This window comes from Balaenoptera physalus (genome assembly GCF_965194825.1).
Source record: "Balaenoptera physalus genome assembly, chromosome: 5".
Taxonomy (NCBI): domain Eukaryota; kingdom Metazoa; phylum Chordata; class Mammalia; order Artiodactyla; family Balaenopteridae; genus Balaenoptera; species Balaenoptera physalus.
The window spans coordinates 53,035,877-53,058,103 of record NC_138884.1 but is presented as its reverse complement, the minus strand read 5'-3'; the positions used below and the strand labels follow the sequence as shown (position 1 = coordinate 53,058,103).

General features: G+C 40.2%; 1 protein-coding gene across 1 annotated transcript in view; it reads right to left on the bottom strand.

The window, feature by feature from the left end:
* RASGEF1B (RasGEF domain family member 1B) overlaps positions 1-22,227 on the bottom strand; it is a gene marked incomplete at its 5' end in the record, with an annotated part of 555,712 nt that overhangs the window by 431,917 nt on the left and 101,568 nt on the right. The window contains one exon of the mRNA XM_082463803.1: positions 11,642-11,689. Within this exon, the coding sequence (XP_082319929.1) occupies positions 11,642-11,689 (48 nt within the window). The remainder of the gene's footprint in view (positions 1-11,641; positions 11,690-22,227) is intronic.

Genomic DNA, 22,227 nt, shown 5'->3' with positions numbered 1-22,227 from the left:
AGTTAGTGTCAGTGTGTCTGATACACATAGCCTTTGGTCCTTTAAACAATATTTGTCTCAAAAACTTCCCTCTTTCTAGAAAAATGAAATAGTATTTTTAAAAAACTGAAATATAAAAATGTTAATTCAGGTTGATTTATTTGTTTTACTGGGGAAAAAAAATAGTAGGCTCTCCTAAAATCCCTATTGTTGTGAGTCTGTAGAGATGATCTCCATCTCTTTTAAATTCATCTTGCTGGTTTTGTCATTTTTTATTCAGGCTGCATCTTCCAGAAAGCCACTGGGCATCTTTCACAGCCACGAAAAGATAACATGGATGAAAGATAATATGGACTCCACTTCAGGGAGCCTGATTTCCCTTCCATCGCCTGTCAGGACTTTCAAGGGGAATTGTCGCTACCAGAAAGCAGTGACTTTTAATTTCCCTTAAGCTAGATTTGGCATTCAGATCCTCACAGCGATGTAAAAGGCCCAAATGACTCTTTCTGATGCCAGTAAGAACTGCATGAGCAGACAGAATTTATCTCTTGGGTGCTATAAACTCAGCTTATGGCTTCTTCTTCTTAAGTTGCCCAAATCTAGCTGCTACATTAAAACCTTCTCTGTGCTATTTTCTCATAGGGTTTCTCTCTTTCCTTATATTCCTCCAAGTGGGGCACAGATCATTCTTGGGGATGCCAGAGGCTCAATTCAGGAAATACCCAGCCAAGAATAGGAAGCACAAGTGGGAAAACACACAAGTTGGGGCAGACACTTGAGGACAATCAAGCAAAGGCTGAGAGTCATTCGCGAGAAGAAAATTATAAAGAAAAATGGATGTGGCAATCGTACCCCTTGGTATTTATCCAAATGAGTTGAAAACTTATATCCACTCACAAATGTGTGCGTGGATGTTTATAGCAGCTTTATTCATAATTGTCAAAACTTAGAAGCAATCAAGTTTTATCCATTCAGTAGGTGAATGGATAAACAAACTGTGGTACATCCAGACAATGGAATATTGTTCAGTGCTAAAAAGAAATGAGCTATCAAGCCATGAAAAGACAGAGGAACATTAAATTGCTAAGTGAAAGAAGCCAATCTGAAAAGGTTATATATACTGTATTATTCCAACTACATGACGTTCTGAAAAAGGAGACAGTGGAGACTAAAAAGATCAGTGGCTGCCAGAGGTTGGGGGTGGAGACGTGAACAGACAAAGCACAAAGGGCTTTCAGGGCAGTGAAACTATTCTATGTGAAACTACAATGGTGAATACATGTCATACATTTGTCCAAACCCATAGAATGAACAACACCAAGAGCGAACTCCAAGACTGAGTGATAATGAGGCATCAGTGTAGGTTCATCAATCTGGACAAACGGACCACTGTGGTGTGGGATACTGAGAGCTGGGGAGGCCGGTCCTGCGGTGGGGTTTGGGGGGGCGGGGAGCTGAATGGAGGAATCAGAAGGACAAGAGAACACCACTCGTGGAGCGTGAAGATAGAATTAGCAAGTGAAAACAATACCACGGAAAACGTTCAAGAGCCTTTTTCTTCTGTAGCGGGAAAAGCTAGAAGCTACTACTCCAGGGACCTGAGACTAACACTGAGCTCCATTACTGGCCATGGCATGGATTGCTCAGGTGTAAATGGGGCGCGGGGTGTTTTTCAGTATGCTTATCAACATTTAGGGAGCTCTCAGAAACTAGGTGCCAGAGAGAAGGGGGTAGAGGAAAGGTACAAATATTAAGAAAACACAATTTGTGTTTGGAAGAGAGCTTACAGTTCCGTGGGAAAGAGGGACATTACACTCATTAACAATGAGGTTGGTGGGGAATGCGATGGGAGGAAGAGATGATCGTGGGCTGAACAGACTAGGGCTGGCCTCCGTGCTCCAAACTGGAGCACTGACTCCCTACCAACTATACACATCTGTGACCCTAGGTCATCTAACCAGTTAATGTTTCCTTCTGAATCAGTCTTATAAGTAAACGATGTAATTTTAGGAGCAAGGATAAGATCTTTCTACCAACGAAAAATTGTTCCCTGTTTGCTAATGCCATGAATTCCACCCCTTCAACTCGATTTCATTAGCTCTGTCACCTATTAAAATGCAAATACCCTTAGGAGAGATTATACTTTAAGCCATACAATTCAAGTGTAACTTACTGTGAATTTATTTTTCAGATCTGAGGAGATGGCTTTGATGGAAGCAAGGATATAGTAAACTTAAGATCACTGAACGCCACAGAAATGTTTGGGCAGGAGACTGAGAATATTTAAAATAATCTGTTAACTGTAGGCTTTGGCAGTTCAATTTTCTTTTTGATTAAAATCTAAGGAAAACAGTGCTACCACTGAGTGTTTGCAAAGCAACCAGAACGTTGATTGCATGTTATTTTTACCATTAACATTGTTATTAATCTTGAAAATACACTTGGGGAGCAGAAAGTTTTGTGGGAACGAGACAAAAGAGTCTTCTATTTATTTTAGCAAAGCTCACTGAGGTTCTACATTGGGGTAATAGAATATTCATTTGCCTGTCTATGCCCTCTAAGTATTTATTTTCCTCTGATTCCCTTGAGCTGAGGGGGTCAAGAACAGGTTTTGGCATTCCCATGTCCTACAAAACACATCTCAATATAACCTAACCTCCTTAATTTTCACCAGAATTTCTAGAAAGATCAACAAGACCTAGTATGACCTTGAATACATGACCACGACCTTGGGGTTCTCTCACGAGCATCCTGAATGCCTTTACTACCATGCTAGCCTCCAAGGCCAGCTTCCCCTTAAAGTTCTGGCCAAAGCACACACATAAAGCCCTTCCCTTAGTTCCCTTAGGGATGCTAAGATATTTTGCACTTATAAACAAAAAGAAAATAAACATAGAGGGGAAATAAAGCAAAAAAACAGGAGAGGCTCCTGATCCCACCAATTAGCTACTTCCAGGGCTCTAAGGCCCTGCCCATTCCAGGCTCTCTCTAGAACACTCTAGAGAAAAAGGGCCCATATTGCATCACAGTACACACCCTGGAGCCCTTAACTCTCATACCCCTGCACACAAACATCTTATGACCTACCACCAGGGACCAAAGAGCTCTCCAGTGCTGCTGCCTCCCAGACCCTCCCACTCAGTCCCTGTGTCTGTTCTGAGACTTGCCTCTCCCCTGGTTAATGAGTGACTTTGCCCTTCAGGACAGGCCTTCCCCTCACACCTCTACCCCCCTACAATCTCCCTTGGATACTGGTTGACTCCATAGTAGGCCCAATAGATATTTTATCCACATGATGGCATTATATCTACGTAACAAGAAACATATATACATGCACACCTATTAAAGCCAAGGAGGAGTGAGGGAAAATGAGCACTTGAATTTTTGCATCACTCTTCCACCTGGACTGTAAGAAATAGCCTTTAGGGCAGGGTCTGTGTGTCTGTTTATATCACCCCCATGCCTAGCACAGTGTCTGCTGCAATTAACTGCACAATAAATAATTGTTGCATTAAGGAATGAATGAATGCATTCAATGATTTCCCCCACCACTTGACATCCAAAGAGAAAGACTAACTCAGTGCTCTGATACAGGCCCTGATAAACTCTGATTTTAAGGACATCATCAATAAAGCCTCCACTGATCGAGCTCCAGCACTAAATTCTCTCTGCTGTTCACTTTCCAATGTAAACACCCAACTATGCTAAGCTGGAGAGATAATCAACTAAATAAACAACCCATTTGAGATGGGATCACCCCAAGGCAAAGGCAATACTTTCAAAACTACACATATATTCACTGAGACAAAATGAATACTCGAAGAAGGAAAAATGCCGTATACAGTAAGCTATGTGCCAGGAAATATGATACACACATCATTTACATTGTTTATTTAATCCTTAGAACAACCTTACAAGTTAGAAATTATCATCCTCATTTTGCAGATTTTAAAAGTAAACTTTAGAGAAGTGTTTTTACCCGTGGTCACTTGTTCAAGAGGTTGAAAAGCATGAACTTTGGAGCCAAGCTGCCTAGGTTTAAATTCTGACCCTGCCTCTTCCTAGATGGGCGTCTTAGTCCATTCCTATAAAAAAATGCCACAGACTGGGTGGCTTATAAACAACAGAAATTTATTTCTCACATTTCTGGAGGCTGGAAGCCCAAGATCAGGGTACCAGCATGGTCAGGTGAGGGTTGCAGACTTCTCGCTGTGTCTTTACATGGTGGAAGGGTCTCTTCTATAAAAGCATTAATTCCCCTCATGAGAGCTCCACCTTCGTGACCTAAGCACTTCCCAAAGAACCCACCTCCTAATAACATCACCTTTGGAGGGTAGGATCTGAATTTGGAGGGAGGATGCAAACATTCAGACTACAGCACTGGGTAAACACAGCTTAACACACGTGGAGCTAGTAAGGGTACCAGTCTCTCAGGGCCAAACCCATCTTTCTGTGACCAGATCTGTGATGCTAGGCCAGGGACTCTGCAAAACACATTCCTGCTTAGTCAGCTGGCTTCGTGTTAGCTCTGTCAGTAGAGGGTGCTAGAGAGGGCTGCCAAGCTGGAAGAGGAAGAAGATACTTGCTCCTTCCTGGGTGTTTCCTCTGAGCCTCAATCAGTGGCCCCACCCTTCTCTCCTTCCTGCAGAGCCACTGAATCCAGTTTATACTGTTCTTGTAGAATCAGCCTTAGAGTCTGCTGGCCAGCACCCTCTCCTCAGAGGACTGCATTTCAGCTCAGTGGGGCCCTTCCTCTAAGTATCTAAGAAGTTTTAGTAATCCCTACTCTTTCCTTTGTTCCCTCAGCCCTGGGGGTAATAGCTGCTTCCTGGAACTGCTACCCTTACCCTATACCTTAGAGCTCTCTTTTCACTCTTTCTATTACTTGGTTCACAACTTTATAACCACTTAACAGTTCTTCATATCAAATTCACTCTGTTCAAATTATTGGCATGATTTTACTCTCCTGGCTGAACCTGAGGGACACAAGAACACCTACCTGAGAGTATTGAATGAGTTTGTCCTTGTAAAGTGCTCATAACTGTACCTGGAGCACAGGATTGGCCATATCAAGGTCAGCTATTACTTTCAAAGTGTTGAAGCTAGGTTAGAGCCCACGTCTGTCCACCTTCTTCCAGTCAACATGATGTTTCTCTAATAAAAATAGCTACCACCTACTTAGGGATTAGGCTTAGTGTGTTCACAGATGTTACCTGTTTTTTTAATCTTCTTAAACACCTCTTAAGTGTTTTTTCCTCTATCAATTGACATCAAGAAAGGTATTCTAATTTAAGGTATCCATTATCCTGAGAGGTTAGGCAAGGTCTCCAAAGAGTTCAAACATCAACACCAGAAGAATAATTTTTTAGCATAAACTTCTCCAAATCCTAAAAACCTATTTACATCATTGCCCTATGTGTCACCAGTAATTAACATGATTTAAGCATAATGTGTGTGAGCAGAAGCAAGAACTGCAATCCTACAGCCTGTGGAATGAAAACCACATGCACAGAAAGACAGACAAGATGAAAAGGCAGAGGGCTATATACCAGATGAAGAAACAAGATAAAACTCCAGAAAAGCAATTAAATGAAGTGGAGATAGGCAACTTTCCAGAAAAAGAATTCAGAATAATGATAGTGAAGATGACCCAGGACCTCAGAAAAAGAACGGAGGCAAAGATTGAGAAGATGCGAGAAATGTTTAACAAAGACCTAGAAGAATTAAAGAAAAAAAACCTAGAAGAATTAAAGAACAAACAAACAGAGATGAACACTACAATAACTGAAATGAAAAAATATACTAGAAGGAATCAATAGCAGAATAACTGAAGCAGAAAAACGGATAAGTGACCTGGAAGACAAAAGGGTAGAATTCACTGCCACAGAACAGAATAAAGAAAAAAGAATGAAGAGAAATGAAAACAGCCTAAGAGACCTCTGGGACAACATTAAATGCAACAACATTCACATTATAGGGGTACCAGAAGGAGAAGACAGAGAGAAAGGACCCGAGAAAATATTTGAAGAGATTATAGTCAAAAACTTCCCTAACGTCGGAAAGGAAATAGCCACCAAAGTCCAGGAAGTGCAGAGAGTCCCAGGCAGGATAAACCCAAGAGAAACACGCCAAGACACATAGTAATCAAGCTGACAAAAATGAAAGACAAAGAAAAATTATTAAAAGCAACAAGGGAAAAATGACAAATACCATAGAAGGCAACTCCCATAGGGTAACAGCTGATTTCTCAGCAGAAATTCTACAAGCCAGAAGGGAGTTGCACGATATATTTAAAGTGATGAAAGGTAAGAACCTACAACAAAGATTACTCTACTTGGCAAGGATCTCATTCAGATTCAACAGAGAAATCAAAAGCTTTACAGACAAGCAAGAGCTAAGAGAATTCAGCACCACCAAACCAGCTTTACAACAAATGCTAAAGGAACTTCTCTAAGTGGGAAACACAAGAGAAGAAAAGGACCTACAGGGCTTCCCTGGTGATGCGGTGGTTAAAAATCCACCTGCCAATGCAGGGGACATGGGTTCAAGCCCTGGTCCAGGAAGATCCCACATGCCGCGGAGCAACTAAGCCTGTGTGCCACAACTACTGAGCCTGCACTCTAGAGCTCGTGAGCCACAACTACTGAGCCCACGTGCCACATCTACTGAAGCCCATGCACCCTAGAGCCCATGCTCTGCAACAAGAGAAGCCACCACAATGAGAAGCCTGCGCACTGCAAACGATGAGTAGCCCCTGCTCACCAAAACTAGAGAAAGCACGCACGCAGCAACAAAGACCCAACACAGCCAAAAATCATAAACAAAATAAATAAATTTATTAAAAAAAGAGAAAAGGACTTATAAAAAAAACCCAAAACAATTAAGAAAATGGTAATAGGAACATACATATCGATAATTACCTTAATTGTGAATGGATTAAATGCTCCAACGAAAAGAAACAGGCTTGCTGAATGGATACAAAAATGAAACCCATATACATGCTGTCTGCAAGAGACTCACTTCAGACCTAGGAACACATACAGACTGAAAGTGAGGGGATGGAAAAAGATATTCCATGCAAATGGAAATCAAAAGAAAGCTGGAGTAGCAATACTTATATCAGATAAAATAGACTTTAAAATAAAGAATGTTACAAGAGACAAGGAAGAACACTATATAATGATCAAGGGATCAATCCAAGAAGAAGATATGACAATTGTAAATATATGCACCCAACATAGGAGCAATACATAAGGCAAATGCTAACAGCTATAAAAGAGGAAATTGACAGTAACACAATAATAGTGGGGGACTTTAACACCTCACTTACGCCAATGGACAGATCCTCCAGACAGAAAATAAATAAGGAAACACAAGCTTTAAATGACACAATAGACCAGATAGATATAATTGATATTTATAGGACATTCCATGCAAAAACAGCAGATTACAGTTTCTTCTCAATTGTACATGGAACATTCTCCCAGATAGATCATATCTTGGGTCACAAATCAAGCCTCAGTAAATTTAAGAAAATTGAAATCATATCAAGCATCTTTTCCGACCACTACGCTATGAGATTAGAAATAACTTACAGGGAAGAAAAATGTGAAAAACACAAACACATGGAGGCTGAATGTTACAAAATGACCAAGAGATCACTGAAGAAATCAAAGAGGAAATAAAAAAATACCTAGAGACAAATGGCAATGAATACACGATGATCCAAAACCTATGGGATGGAGCAAAAGCAGTTCTAAGTGGGAAGTTTATAGCAATACAATCCTACCTCAAGAAACAAGAAACATCTCAAATAAACTATCTAACCTTACACCTAAAGGAACTAGAGAAAGAAGAACAACCAAAAACCAAACTTAGTAGAAGGAAAGAAATCATAAAGATCAGAGCAGAAATAAATGAAAAAGAAACAAAGAAAACAATAGCAAAGATCCATAAACTAAAAGCTGGTTCTTTGAGAAGATAAACAAAATTGATAAACCATTAGCCAGACTCATCAAGAAAAAGAGGGAGAGGACTCAAATCCATAAAATAAGAAATGAAAAGGAGAAGATACAACAGAAAGGGCAGAAATACAAAGCATCATAAGAGACTACTACAAGCAACTCTATGCCAATAAAATGGGCAACCTGGAAGAAATGGAGAGATTCTTAGAAGGTATAACCTTCCAAGACTGAACCAGGAAGAAATAGAAATATGAACAGACCCATCACAAGTAATGAAATTGAAACTGTGATTTAAAATCTTCCAACAAACAAAAGTCCAGGACCAGATGGCTTCACAGGTGAATTCTATCAAACATTTAGAGAAGAGCTAACACCCATCCTTCTCAAACTCTTCCTAAAAATTGCAGAGGAAGGAACACTCCCAAACTCATTCTACAAGGCCACTATCACCCTGATACCAAAACCAGACAAAGATACTACAAAAAAGAAAATTACAGACCAATATCACTGATGAATATTGATGCAAAAATACTCACAAACAGAATCCAACAACACATTAAAAGGATCATACACCGTGATCAAGTGGGATTTATCCCAGGGATGCAAGTATTCTTCAATATATGCAAATCAATCAGTGTGATACAGCATATTAACAAATTGAAGAATAAAAACCATATGATAATCTCAATAGATGTAGAAAAAGCTTTTGACAAAATTCAACACCCATTTATGATAAAAACTCTCCGGAAAGTGGGCATAGAGGGAACTTACCTCAACATAATAAAGGCCAAAACTGACAACCCACAGTCAACATCATTCTCAAAGGTGAAAATCTGAAAGTATTTCCTCTAACATCAGGAACAAGACAAGGATGACCACTCGTGCCACTCTTATTCAACAAAGTTTTGGAAGTCCTAGCGACAGCAATCAGAGAAGAAAAAGAAATAAAAGGAATACAAATTGGAAAAGAAGACGTAAAACTGTCACTGTTTGCAGATGATATGATACTATACATAGAGAATCCTAAAGATGCCACCAGAAAACTACTAGAGCTAATCAATGAATGTGGTAAAGTTGCAGGATACAAAATTAATGCACAGAAATCTCTTGCATTCCTATACACTAACAATGAAAGATCAGAAAGAGAAATTAAAGAAACAATCCCATTTACCATTGGAACAAAAAGAATAAAATATCTAGGAATAAACCTACCTAAGGAGGTAAAAGACCTGTACTCAGAAAACTATGAGACACTGATGAAAGAAATCAAAGATGACACAAACAGATGGAGAGATATACCATGTTCTTGGATTGGAAGAATCAATATTGTGAAAATGATTATTCTATCCAAAGCAGTCTACAGATTCAATGTAGTCCCTATAAAATTACCAATGGCATTTTTTACAGAACTAGAACAAAAAATCTTAAAATTTGTACAGAGACACAAAAGACCCCAAATAGCCAAAGCAATCTTGAGTGAAAAAATGGAGCTGGAGGAATCAAACTCTCTGACTTCAGACTATACTACAAACCTACAGTAATCAAGACAATATGGTACTGGCACAAAAACAGAAATATAGATCAATGGAACAGTATAGAAAGCCCAGAGATAAACCCACGCACCTATGGTCAACTAATCTTTGACAAAGGAGGCAAGGATATACAATGGAGAAAAGACAGTCTCTTCAATAAGTGGTGCTGGGAAAACTGGACAGCTACATGTAAAAGAATGAAATTAGAACCATCCCTAAACACCATACACAAAAATAAACTCAAAATGGATTAAAGATCTAAATGTAAGACCAGACACTATAAAACTCTTAGAGGAAAATATAGGAAGAACACTCTTTGGCATAAATCACAGCAAGATCTTTACTGACCCACCTCCTAGAGTAATGGAAAGAAAAACAAAAATAAACAAATGGAACTTAATGAAACTTAAAAGTTTTTGCACAGCAAAGGAAACCATAAACAAGCCGAAAAGACAACCCTCAGAATAGGAGAAAATATTTGCAAACGAATCAATGGACAAAGGATTAATCTCCAAAATACATAAACAGCTCATGCAGCTCAATATTAAAAAAACAAACAACCCAATCAAAAACTGGGCAGAAGATCTAAATAGACATTTCTCCAAAGAAGACATACAGATGGCCAAGAGGCACATGAAAAGCTGCTCCAAATCACTAATTATTAGAGAAATGCAAATCAAAACTACAATGAGGTATCACCTCACACCAGTTAGAATGGGCATCATCAGAAAATCTACAAACAACAAATGCTGGAGAGGGTATGGAGAAAAGGGAACCCTCTTGCACTGTTGGTGGGAATGTAAATTGATACAGCCACTATGGAGAACAATATGGAGGTTCCTTAAAAAGCTAAAAATAGAATTACCATATGACCCAGAAATCCCACTACTGGGCATATATCCAGAGAAAACCATAATTCAAAAAGACACATGCATCCCAATGTTCATTGCAGCACTATTTACAATAGCCAGGTCACAGAAGCAACCTAAATGCCCATCGACAGACAAATGGATAAAGAAGATGTGGTACATATATACAATGGAATATTACTCAGCCATAAAAAGGAACAAATTGGGTCATTTGTAGAGACATGGATGGATATAGAGACTGTCATACAGAGTGAAGTAAGTCAGAAAAAGAAAAACAAATATCGTATATTAACACATATATGTTAAATCTAGAAAAATGGTACAGATGAGCCGGTTTGCAAGGCAGAAATAGAGACACAGATGTAGAGAACTAACATATGGACACCAAGGGGGGAAAGTTGGGGGGGGCGGGGGGGGATCAGTTGGGAGATTAGGATTGACATGTATACACTTATATGTATAAAATAGATAACAAATAAGAACCTGCTGTATAAAAAATTTAAATTAAATTTAAAAATAAAAAGAAGAAGGAGTGGCAGCCTGCTAGCCTCAGACCAAGAGCCCAACTCCATCTCTAAAAAAAAAAAAAAAAAAATGTGTGCATCTAAGGATTAAAATTTTAGAATTTCAAATTTTCTATTGTTTTGTACATCTAAAATATCAATGAAATATTATAGAATTTAAAAAATTACTAAGTGCCTATTTTGTGCTAGGCACTGGGTTATAAGTGCTTTCACATATATTATATCATTTTATCCTTAAAATATACTACATTAAGAGGTACAATCATCTTCATACAATATCCAAGGTCACATAGCTAGTTAAGTGACAGAATCAGGAATTGAAGTCAATTCTTTCTGACTCACGGAGCTCATGATTTAGCCAATTCACCACAGGTCACAGGTGAGGGTCATTCTCCACAGCAGATGCTGAGAGAATGAAGTTTAGTAAAAATATGAACTGAGACAGGAACAAATCCCTTCACTGTGAAGGGCTAAGAAAATAAAAGAGCTGAATCTGGGAGAGTACCTTCTGACCTTGCTTTCAGAATTGTTTGTAAGCCATGGCAATTCCGAGGTTCTGTCACTGGGCTGCTAGATTCCATTTCCATTCAAGGATCTCTCTCCAATTTCATTTTTGCAATTATGCAGGCAAAGTAAATGAAAACCAAAAACACTTTGTTTCTGGGTAATCCTTGCCTTCCAAAAACAAGTCATTCTTTTCAGGAAAAAACATAAGCACTCACAAAACTAATTATTTTTTTAAAGGAGCAATGCAGAGGGGGAAAATAGCATACCTTTTGCTTGGTGCTTGATTTCAGGCCAACTCGGGAGTGACTTTTGGACTAGAGGAAAAATGAGAAAGAAATTTATGAAGAACATAATATAATGGTAGAACTTATTCTGAAGTCATTTCTTCTAGAAGGTATAAGTTTTCATTTAATAGCCAAAAGAAAACTAATTAATTAATTTTTAAAAATCCTTTCCCCTAACCTTCCTTCACAGCCTCCGGAAATCTAAGAATAGAAGCAGAGCATAGACTCCAGTGTTGAGTTTTACATACTGAATGGAAGACTGTTTAAGTCCGGGAGCTGAGACAGCAAAGATGCACCTACACTTTGTCAATGCCTGGCTCATATTTACCGACTCAGCATCTTTCTTAGAGGACACCAGCAGAAACTGAAAACTGCAACGCATGAGCAAATAACTTCCAGCTATAATAAGGCAAAGGGAAAGGAGGGGAAATGAATAAAAGAAGAGGAAAGGAAGGAAGAAGAGAAGGAGAGAAAAGAAAAAAAATGCTCTATAAATTGGAAAAAAGAGAAAATAGAGGCAGAATGAAGAAAAGGGCACGTTTATGGCAAGATTTTCAAGTGCACTTCAATAGAGAAGATTTTAATCTCTGCTAATTTAAATGTATTTTCAGTAGGTGGAAACGAAGCTCTCAAAAACATTAGTTCTTATAGAGGGCTTTTTATTTTCCAACTTGTTCAAGATTATCTAATCTTATTTGGAATTAGGAAAGGTAAAACAAGCATTAATTAAGAATATTTTGGTATAGATACCATTATGATTTTTCTCCCAGTGAGAAAAAAGCAAAATCAAGCTTACTATGTTTAGCATTCAGATAGTGAATACATTTGGCATTAAGTGTACCATGAATCAAAGTTAACTCTAAACGAATTACTACACTGTACCTAGAAAAAAGCCTAGTCTGTAGTCCTCAAATTGTTCGATCCCAGGATTACTTTACACTCTTAAATATTATAGGGGTCCCCAAAGAGCTTTTGTTTATGTAGGTTATATCCATTGACAATCACTGTCCTAGCAACTGGAAATGAGAATTTTTTAAAATATGCATTTATTAATTCATTTTAAAATAGCAGTAATAAACCCACTACATGTTAAATAACATATTTTTATGTATTTTATGTATATTCCTAAACAGAAAAAATTAGTGAGAAGATGGTATATTTTTCATGTTTTTGCAAATCTCTGATGTTTAGCTTAAATAGAAGACAGATCCTCATACCAGCTTCTGCATTTAATCTATTTTGATATGATATGTTTTTGGCTGAAGTAAATGAACAGAATTCAGACTCGCTCAGTTATGTAGTTGGAAAAGGAAAAAATATTTGTAATAATCTTTTCAAATAATTGTGAATATTCGTCTCTGATATGACCTCAAAACTTGACAATTGGTAGTTTCTTAAAGGTTAGTTACTATGTAGAATAAATCATACCAATGAACTTTTTTATACTCTGTTACATAAAAACTGGTTGGTCTATCTTGCACTTTGAATAGATTTTTCACCCACACATGTTTGTAGCAGCATGCATTGGATCATCTGGAAAACAGTGGTTCAGTGAGTTATGCTGATTTCCCAACCACTGACACATTTCATTACATAATATGGAAAAAACTCACGTTTGTTCATCACCAGCCTCACCAGAAAAATCTTCAACTCTTGGTAAACTATCAAGCTCACAGTAACAGATACAAGTTTTCCAAACTTCTAATTTTCTCTTGAAAGCTTTGAATTTTATTATGGGTAACAAATACTGTCAGTTGCTTTTCTTGAAGCGACAGGCTCACTTCACTCATTTCTGTGAACACGTCTGCCAGCTACATGAGTCTGAATAAGACTCTGGTTAAGAGTTCACCTATCACTTGTCCTTTGAAGTTAAAATGGTGTTTCATGAAAACAAAGGCTAATTTGGCTCACAATTCAATCAAAGTGCTTTTCTTCAAGACAGCCACTGAATGTTTATATGCAGTAGAAGCGCGTTATGCATACTTCTCATTTTGTCACATAAAATACTAAAAAGATGATACGAAAATTTCAAAGACTGAAATTTAGTAAACTTAATTTTCCCTACTTCATCAAGGGCATTTTTAAGTGAAACTGCTATTTTATTTCCTGCAATACAAATGCACAGTGGTGAAATTATGACTACTAGTACAACTTGGTGCTACTGCCTTAATCCATGCTAAAGCATCAACAGTTTTAGCCACCATTGCTCTTGCGCAATCAGTGCAGATGTTACCTAGTAAAAAAAGCAAAGAACATCTTCTTAATATAAATTATGAAGAGAGTTTTGGCTTCTCATATTTCCTTTGAGAACTGCTGCTCTTAGTCATTTAAAGCAGTTGAGCCAATAGTAATTAGACTATCAAAGTAATTAGACATTCAAAGAAATGGAGCTTAGGAGGAGCAAAGCCAATGAAAAGCAAGTTGTAATCGTTCCTACCTCCTTCTTGCTGCCTTAGAAGAGAGACCAAGAGACCAATCAGGAGTACACTTCTTTCTGTTATGGGCTGAATTGTTTCCCCCCAAAATTAATATGTTGAATTCCTAACTCCCAATATCTTACAATGTGACCATATTCAGAGATAGGTCTTGTGAAGAGGTAAATAAGGTAAAATGAGGTTCTATGGACAGGTCTAATCCAATATGACTGGCTTCCTTATAAAATGAAGAGGAAAAACCAAGTGAAGACAAAGAAGACACCATCTGCAAGCCAAAGAAAGAGATCTCACCAGAAACCAACTCTGCTGATACCTTGATCTTGGGCTTCTAGCCTCCAGAGCTGTGAGAGAATAAATTTCTGTTGTTTAAGCCACCCAGTCTGTAACATTTTATTATGTAACCCTAGCAAACTGATATTACATAGACCCTGACAAATCTATCCCAAAGAAGTCAAGAATCCAAAAATGGGGGCTTCCCTGGTGGCACGATGGTTAAGAATCCACCTGCCAATGCAGGGTACACGGGTTCGAGCCCTGGTCCAGGAAGATCCCACATGCCGCGGAGCAACTAAGCCCGTGTGCCACAACTACTGAGCCTGCGCTCTAGAGCCTGTGTGCTGCAACAAGAGAAGCCACCGCAATGAGAAGCCCGCGCATTGCAACAAAGAGTAGCCCCCGCTCGCCACAACTAGAGAAAGCCTGAGTGCAGCAACGAAGACCCAACACAGCCAAAAAAAGATAAATAAATTTAAAAAAAGAATCCAAAAATGGAAGCCCAGCAAAACCAAGTCATGAATCAAAAGGGGCCATTATCATCATATTCATTGTCAACCACATACATCCTAAGGAGGAATGTCTGGATCAGTGGTTCTTAAACTTTAGAGTTCACAAAGATCATTTAGGGGGCTCTTAACCATGTAATTTGCTGAAACTCAATTCCAGAAATTCCAAGTCAGGAGGTCTGGGGTGGCTCCCAGGAATGTGCATGCTAACAAGCATCTAAGGAAATTCAAATAGATACATGGTCCACTAACTACAACTTGAGGACCACTTGCCTACGAAGAATGGTGGTAACTTGGGATGAGAAGCAGGAAAATATGGAAAATGGTGTTAATGTCCTCTCTCTCTCTTTCTCTTTGAAGAATACAAATAAATGGACCTCTTTTCCCTTTCTCTTTTAAATGCCTGGTGTTAAAATTCTTAATCTGATTGAACCAGTGGGTGGCACAGGATAATTGAAACAGGCTGAATGTTGGCAAAGTACTCAAACTACACCAAAAGCAGATCTGCAACGGTTCTTTAACCTCTCCAGTTTAAAAACATAAGCACACAGATTCTGTGTTTATGTATATCTTTAGAAATTTAGCTGGGTTTCTATACCATATTAAATGCCATAAACATCTGTGAATATGGCTTTTATACTCAACTCAAAGTCATAATAGCAAACATGACCTAAAAGACAAGACTTCCATTTATAAAAGGGATTAAAAGCTGTGATGGTTAATTTTATGTCAACTTGACTGGGCTAAGGGATGCTCAGATATCTGGTGAAACATTATTTCTGGGTATATCTGTGAGGATGTTTCTGGAAGAGATTAACATTTGATTCAGCAGACTGAGAAAAGAGGTCCAGCCCCACCAGTATGGGTGGGCACCATCCAAACTGTTGGGGCCTCAAATGGGAGCAAAGGCTAAGGAAGAACAAATTCCCTATCTTCTTGAATTGGGAGGTCCGTCTTTTCCTGCCCTTGAAGAAATATATAGAGAGAGAGAGAAAGAGAGAGAAATATATACATATATAGAAATATATATATAGAAATATATTTCTACTGGTTCTGTTTGTCTGGAGAACCCTGATTAATACAAAAGCCAATCCAGTTCCAGAGAAATAACATTTTCATTTGACATTAAATGAGTTCTTTGATATCTTCTGGTAAATGTCTTATCTAGACAGAATGGAGGTTGGGCCTGGTAAAATACCACCTGCATTGTACATATCATGCTATACATTAAGTCCACACTTACACATGTGTGGCCTTCTAAAAATTTCTTTCATTAGTTAGGTGTTAAGGACTTAGAGCTTATTTCCACATAGAATTAATTTTATAGGCTACAACACAAGGCCCTACTTAACCTCTGATATAAGCAAAATGCTCTGCAAGTTCAATAAAAAAAAATAGTATACTATCACAGTACTAACACCTACACAAAGCATAAAAATACTAAAAATCAATTAAGAAACCATTTTGCTTTTTCTATACATCTTGAAAAATAAAAAAGCATGTGTAATTTGAAGAAGACGGAGACTACGGTAGAAACTCTGGAATTCTGGAGTGGCCTTACTAGAAATTTCAGGACATGGTATTCACTGCTAATGAATGAAGGCTCATGTCTGATGCTCCCTTGGCACCTCCCCTCCCAAGCAGATGGTTTTGCTTTTCTTGATTCAAGTGCAACCCAGCATTACTCTGCTCTGTAGCAGCTATGAATAGGGTCACTTAGGACTACTAAGGGGTGAAGAAAAGCAGGAAAACAAAGCGGTCGTTAAGCATCTCCCTGTGGCAGGGCACACTGTGCCCAGGCCAGCCCTCACTGGGGACTGACTATTGCCCATTGCCACCTGTGGTCCAACACAGAATCAGGGGAGACAACCAAAAGGGGGGAAAAGCTTGTTTTCCTCAAATAAATGAGTAAAATTGAAAAGAGAGGAAAGATGGGGAAGGAAGAAAGATAAAGAAGAAACTAAAATAAAAATAATAAACAACATCCGCAACTCACCTTTTCTGAGCACTTACAATGTGTTCCCAGCACACCATCCAACTTACATCTTTTACATGACCCACATAACATGGCTAAGAGATAAGTGTAATTGTATTATTATCTCAATTTTATAGAGGGGAAAACTGAGGCATAGGAAGCAAAATAATTTGCCCAAATTCATACTGCTGTTAAGTGGCAGAACCAAGACTTGAACTAGTTGGTCTGATTCAAAGCCCATGGTCTTAAAAACTACTACACTATTTATATGGGAATAACTGCCCAGGGAAGAATTTAGCAGAGTCTAGAGTAGTGAAAATCAGAGAATACCCAGAAACTGTGTTGCACAAACAATCGCTTCAAGAGAAAGAAAGGAAGTTGTGGGGAAAAGGCAGTAGATCTGAAATGTACCCAAGTCAGACCTGAGCTGGCATCAGTGGCCAAGGGCCCCAAGATGTTCTCTAGAGGCAGCAAATGGCAGAAGGGAAGGAGAGCAGAGCGGCTTTGTGGTGAGGCAGGAAGGGGAAGGGTTATTAATGAACTGGCACCACATCTGCAACAAACATTCACAGATCAGGTGCAGCTAATTTGGGGAATGCCTGCATGGTATTTTATTGTAGTCTTCAAGACATTTAAATAAAAATAGCCTACCTCATAAGGCTAACCCTCCACCCCACATACACACAGCGTACATAAAAAGTGGCAGCAGCGGCTGAAGGAAACGTTATAAAAGAAATCCTTGATTGTCTTCTATAGTCAAATTATACCAAGCTGTCCTGGAATTCTGACCCGAACTCTTGTTAAGTCAGTGTTAATTAAAACAGTGGGTTCTGTAAAGTTACTCCAAAGTTGAAAACAGCAAGAGATGAATGTGCTTCTGTTTTCCAGACTTATTTATGAAAATGAGCATTCTGACATCTAAGTCTGCAGTCGTGATTGAGTACATAGCAAGCAGGACTTGAATGGAAACCAAAAGGGAATGTAAGTGACCTCTCCCAGCAAATACCGCCCCTTCTCCCCACGAGCGACCCTGCCCACATCGGAAAAGGCACCCCAGTATATGATTTCTCTGCTACTTTTAAGCAGAATTAGGACATGTTTCAGTTTTCCCTACCAACGGTAAGAATTCAATTTAAACCCCTGGATGAAACTGACAAGGGAGCCCTCTTAAATATGGTCTCTGGTCTGAGTTCCCTTAATTGGAGCTGCAGGCTAATTTAATGGGCTCACTCTCAAATGGGGTGATTAGCACCCCAATAAGTCATGTGAGCCCTAGCCGGCTCTCTTAGCAGGCTGTATTCAGAAGTGTCACCCCATGTTCAGAGGCTGGAACAAGGGACACCTCTGAATTGATGTGACATTAAAACTCCTCCCACTTCACGTCCTTGTCTGTGCTTGCCTTCCAGAACACAAAAGGAGAAATGGCTGAAACAGAAAGGTTCCAGAAACAAGAGCGTCTGCCACTTAATGATTTGCCAGGTGATAACAGCGCAGTCAAGACTGCACGGTATTGAAAGAAGATACTCCCCTGCCCTGTGGATTGTTTCTTAATCGGATCCTCTTTGGAAGAAATCATGAAGACAGTTGAATTCAAAAGTCCTATGATGTTCTGAACTGCGATTCTTCATAAGGTAGGGCCCCGCCTCCTTAACTGAGGGAGAGGGAAAGTATCTCACTCTCCAACAGAAGTTTAAGGAGTCCTTCCTTTCCGGTAAAAATGACTGGGACAAAGTTCCTGTCTGGTCACTAAGCTGCTGTCAGGTCCTTCTAGATTCCCTTTCTCTGATTTTATTCTCTTCTCACATCTTGGGTCACTGGACCCAGCCCCATCCGAAGGGAGATGACTGGATGGTCTAATCTGGGAGCAGTGGTGAGTCACCATCGTTGGTGCTGAACATCTGTCTGCCCTTCTCCCTGGTAACAGTGCCATATGGCTGTATCAGTCAGGCTCCCGGCAAGAAACAGAGGGCACTCTAGCGAGAGTTGAATGGAGGGATGTTGCACGGAGGTGTAGACAGGATCAAGGGAAACCGGCAAGGGGTGGTGGGGACGCACCCCAAGCTAACATCAGTGGTCAGTAATTATGACCGCTGACCGAAGGGAGAGCTGTAGCCTAGGAGAGAGCACTATGGGGAACGCTGCAGCTTCCACACCGCAACCCAGCTGGCAGAGAGGCAGAGAAGTCTACCCCTCACCCTCCCAGCACCTGCCACCACAGCCCATCGGCCAAACGCGGGTGGAAGCCAGAGGACGAGGGACTTAAGAGTCTGTAGAAGTCAGCCTCCCCGTGCAACGGGACATCTCCAGCACCAGCACTTCAGCCTTTCTTTAGGACTCGCCACCTCCCCGGGCCTTTTCCCTTCGTAATGAATAAGTATTTTGTGGTGAGACTATGAATGGGTCTGTTCTTCATAGTTCTTCATCAACGTTCAATCTGTGTCAGTTTGAACTCACGAGTCCCTGTTTTATTCAGTGGGTATTAACCTCTTAGTGTCGTTATTTATTTTTGAAGCTCGAATTGTCCCAGATGTGGCGTGTGGAGCCCTTCAAACTGCTCCTGAGTCCTTTGGACATGCCTCTCTCATTCTCTGAGTGCTTCCTTACTTTCATGGACAAAATGTTGCAGGTTCATCTTTTGCCTTCCCTGCCCAACCCTTCAATCAGCCATTTCTCCAAGAATCCCTGGCTCCTTTCAGTGGAGAATGGTATTTAGAAACCATAGGATATTTATATCTAAAAAGCAATATCTACTGCAGAGACACATTTACATTTATATTGATCTTTTACTCTACATCTCTATCTTTCCATCTATCTATCCATCCATCCATCCATCCACAACCAGAAACTCACGAATTCACACCAATACCTCCAATTCCAATCCAGTATCACAGGGTTGATTTTATTTTTCTCCCTTTCCATATTTGCACCACGTTTCTCTCATAGCGGGAATCCGGCCCCTCCTCGCCCTGCCTGGGCTCGGACCCTCTCCGGGAGCTGCCTGCCCACACAGGGAGAGCCTTGTCACTCTTCTCAGGAGCTGGCACCTCACTCTGGGCCACCTTTGTCCACAGACACCCTCCTCATCCCGCCTGGGCTCCAACACTCCATGCCAGGCCATCCTCTGCTCTGGACCCCCTCCTCATTCTGCCTGATCTCCAGCACCTGCATTGGATGGACACCTCCTCACCCCACTCAGGCTTTCACACAATACCCTGAGCAGCCGTCCTACTGGATGCTCTTGTTATCCACCCCTGCACAGGACACCCTCCCTCTGGGATGCCCTCCTCACCCCCACTGGGTCCAACACCCTGCTCTGTGCCACCTCGGCTTTCCACCCCTGCCCCCAGCAGACTCTTAGGTTGCTCAGCCCCCCTTAATGGCTTTTACGTGGAATGGTTCAGAAAGGGAAAGGAAAAGACTGGAAGAATAAAAGAAACAGAAAGAGGAAGAACAGGAGTGTTGATTTTATAGAATATAAACCAAGGGCATTAGTGGCCATGTTACCGCCATCACAAAGGACTGCCTAAGAAAAATGCGTGAACACCTGGGTCCAGCCATGCCTGAAGCCAGGTATACAACCAGATGTTCACTATGTAAAGCAATAAATTAGATTATGTGCTCAAGCTAGTTTCAACTGGGATTTATGGCACTAGGAATTGGCAAAATCTTAATAAATAGCATCACCTTTGTTTTTAATCTAATTTTTATCTTGTGGTATAATTCTAATAACTGACTGGGGTTCTGCAATATATCTAAGTCCTTATTAGGTATCATAATTCATATAACTGGATTTTCCCTTTAATAACTTGACAATACACCCACCATACTGTGAGCAGGATTATATTATTGTCTTTCTACACTTTGAGCACAACCCAGCCCCTAGCATGTACTCCATAAATATTTGTTGACTCTGGCATGAGGTCACACCTTGTTCTTTATAGGCCCCACTAAGAACTGAAGTCATATCCCTCAATCTGAGCCTGGTATCTGGGACCCTATGCCCTTAGAATGCTGACAGACATCCTAAAGAAAACTGCCTGCTTGTACGCTTAAAAGGTCACGTATTATTCTGATAATCATGGTGAAAACTAACACTGTTGTGTTCTTCTAAGTGCCACGGGCTTTATATATAGTATCTCATTTAATTATCACAACAAATCCTATAGTATGGGTACTATTATTGTCAGTCCCATTTGAAAAAGAAAACCAAAGCTCAGAGAGGTTACCAGATATGCCCAAAGGCACCCATCTAGTCAGTGTCTGTGCCAGGATTTGAACTCAGGCAGCCTGTCTTCAAAGCTGCCTTCCTTTTTTCCTTTTAGATCATCTCTGATTTTTTTTCAATTTGTAAATGTGGTAAAATACACCTAAAATTTACCATAGTACCCATTTTTAAGTGTACGGTTCAGTAATATTAAGTGCATTCACATTGTTGTGCAACTGAGCTCCTGAACTTTTTCATCTTGCAAAACTGAAACTCTACACCTGTTAAGTAATGCCTCCTTCCCCAGTTCCCCCAGCCCCTGGAAACCACTACTAGTCTACTTTCTCTATCTAGGAATTTGACTAGTCTAGGAACCTCATATAAGTGGAATAATACATACAGTGTTTTTTTGTGTGTGACTGGTTTATTTCACTTAGCATAATGTCCTCAAAGTTCATCCACATTGTAGCATATGTCAGGACTGCTTTCCTTTCTAAGGCTGAATAATATTCCATTGCATGTATATACCACGTTTTGCCCATTCATCTGTCGATGGACATTTGTGTTGCTTCTAAAAGCTGCCCTTCCTAACCACTGCATGTCATCAACTCCCATATGCCCCACTGCCTGCTCTCTACATTCACACCCTCCTCCGGGATTGCCCCGGCTTGGGTGCCATGGTCTGCCTACCTGCCTGTTCTTTCTTCCCACTGTCAGCTGGTGCCTCTTACTGGCGCTCTCCTAGCACCTGCCTACCTGGGGAGTGGCGGGGAGGAGGGCTTCAGTTCTAAGGTCCAGTTTCTCCCTGTCTACCCTGGGGGCCGTGGTTCACCCTCTATGCCAGCCCTATCGGGAACCACGTCAGCTACAAAGGACAGGGTTTCTAGGGAGTGGCGCTCCCCGGCAAACAAATTACTTGGGAGATGAATCCCTCCTGTCTCTTTTGAACGTCCCCCTCAGGCACGCCACTGACTGAAGCCGGGAAGCTCCTACTACTATTAATAACGCTACAGACAAGACGGAAAGAAGGAGCCGTGTTCAAAAATAAAACAATGATGAACGCAGCACACGAGCAAGGCCAAGACAAATGACTATAATGTATTCTGGATTCATACACTTCCAAGGTTAATTAATGTGCTGAAGTCTAACATTGAGAGTTCTCTGAAAACACA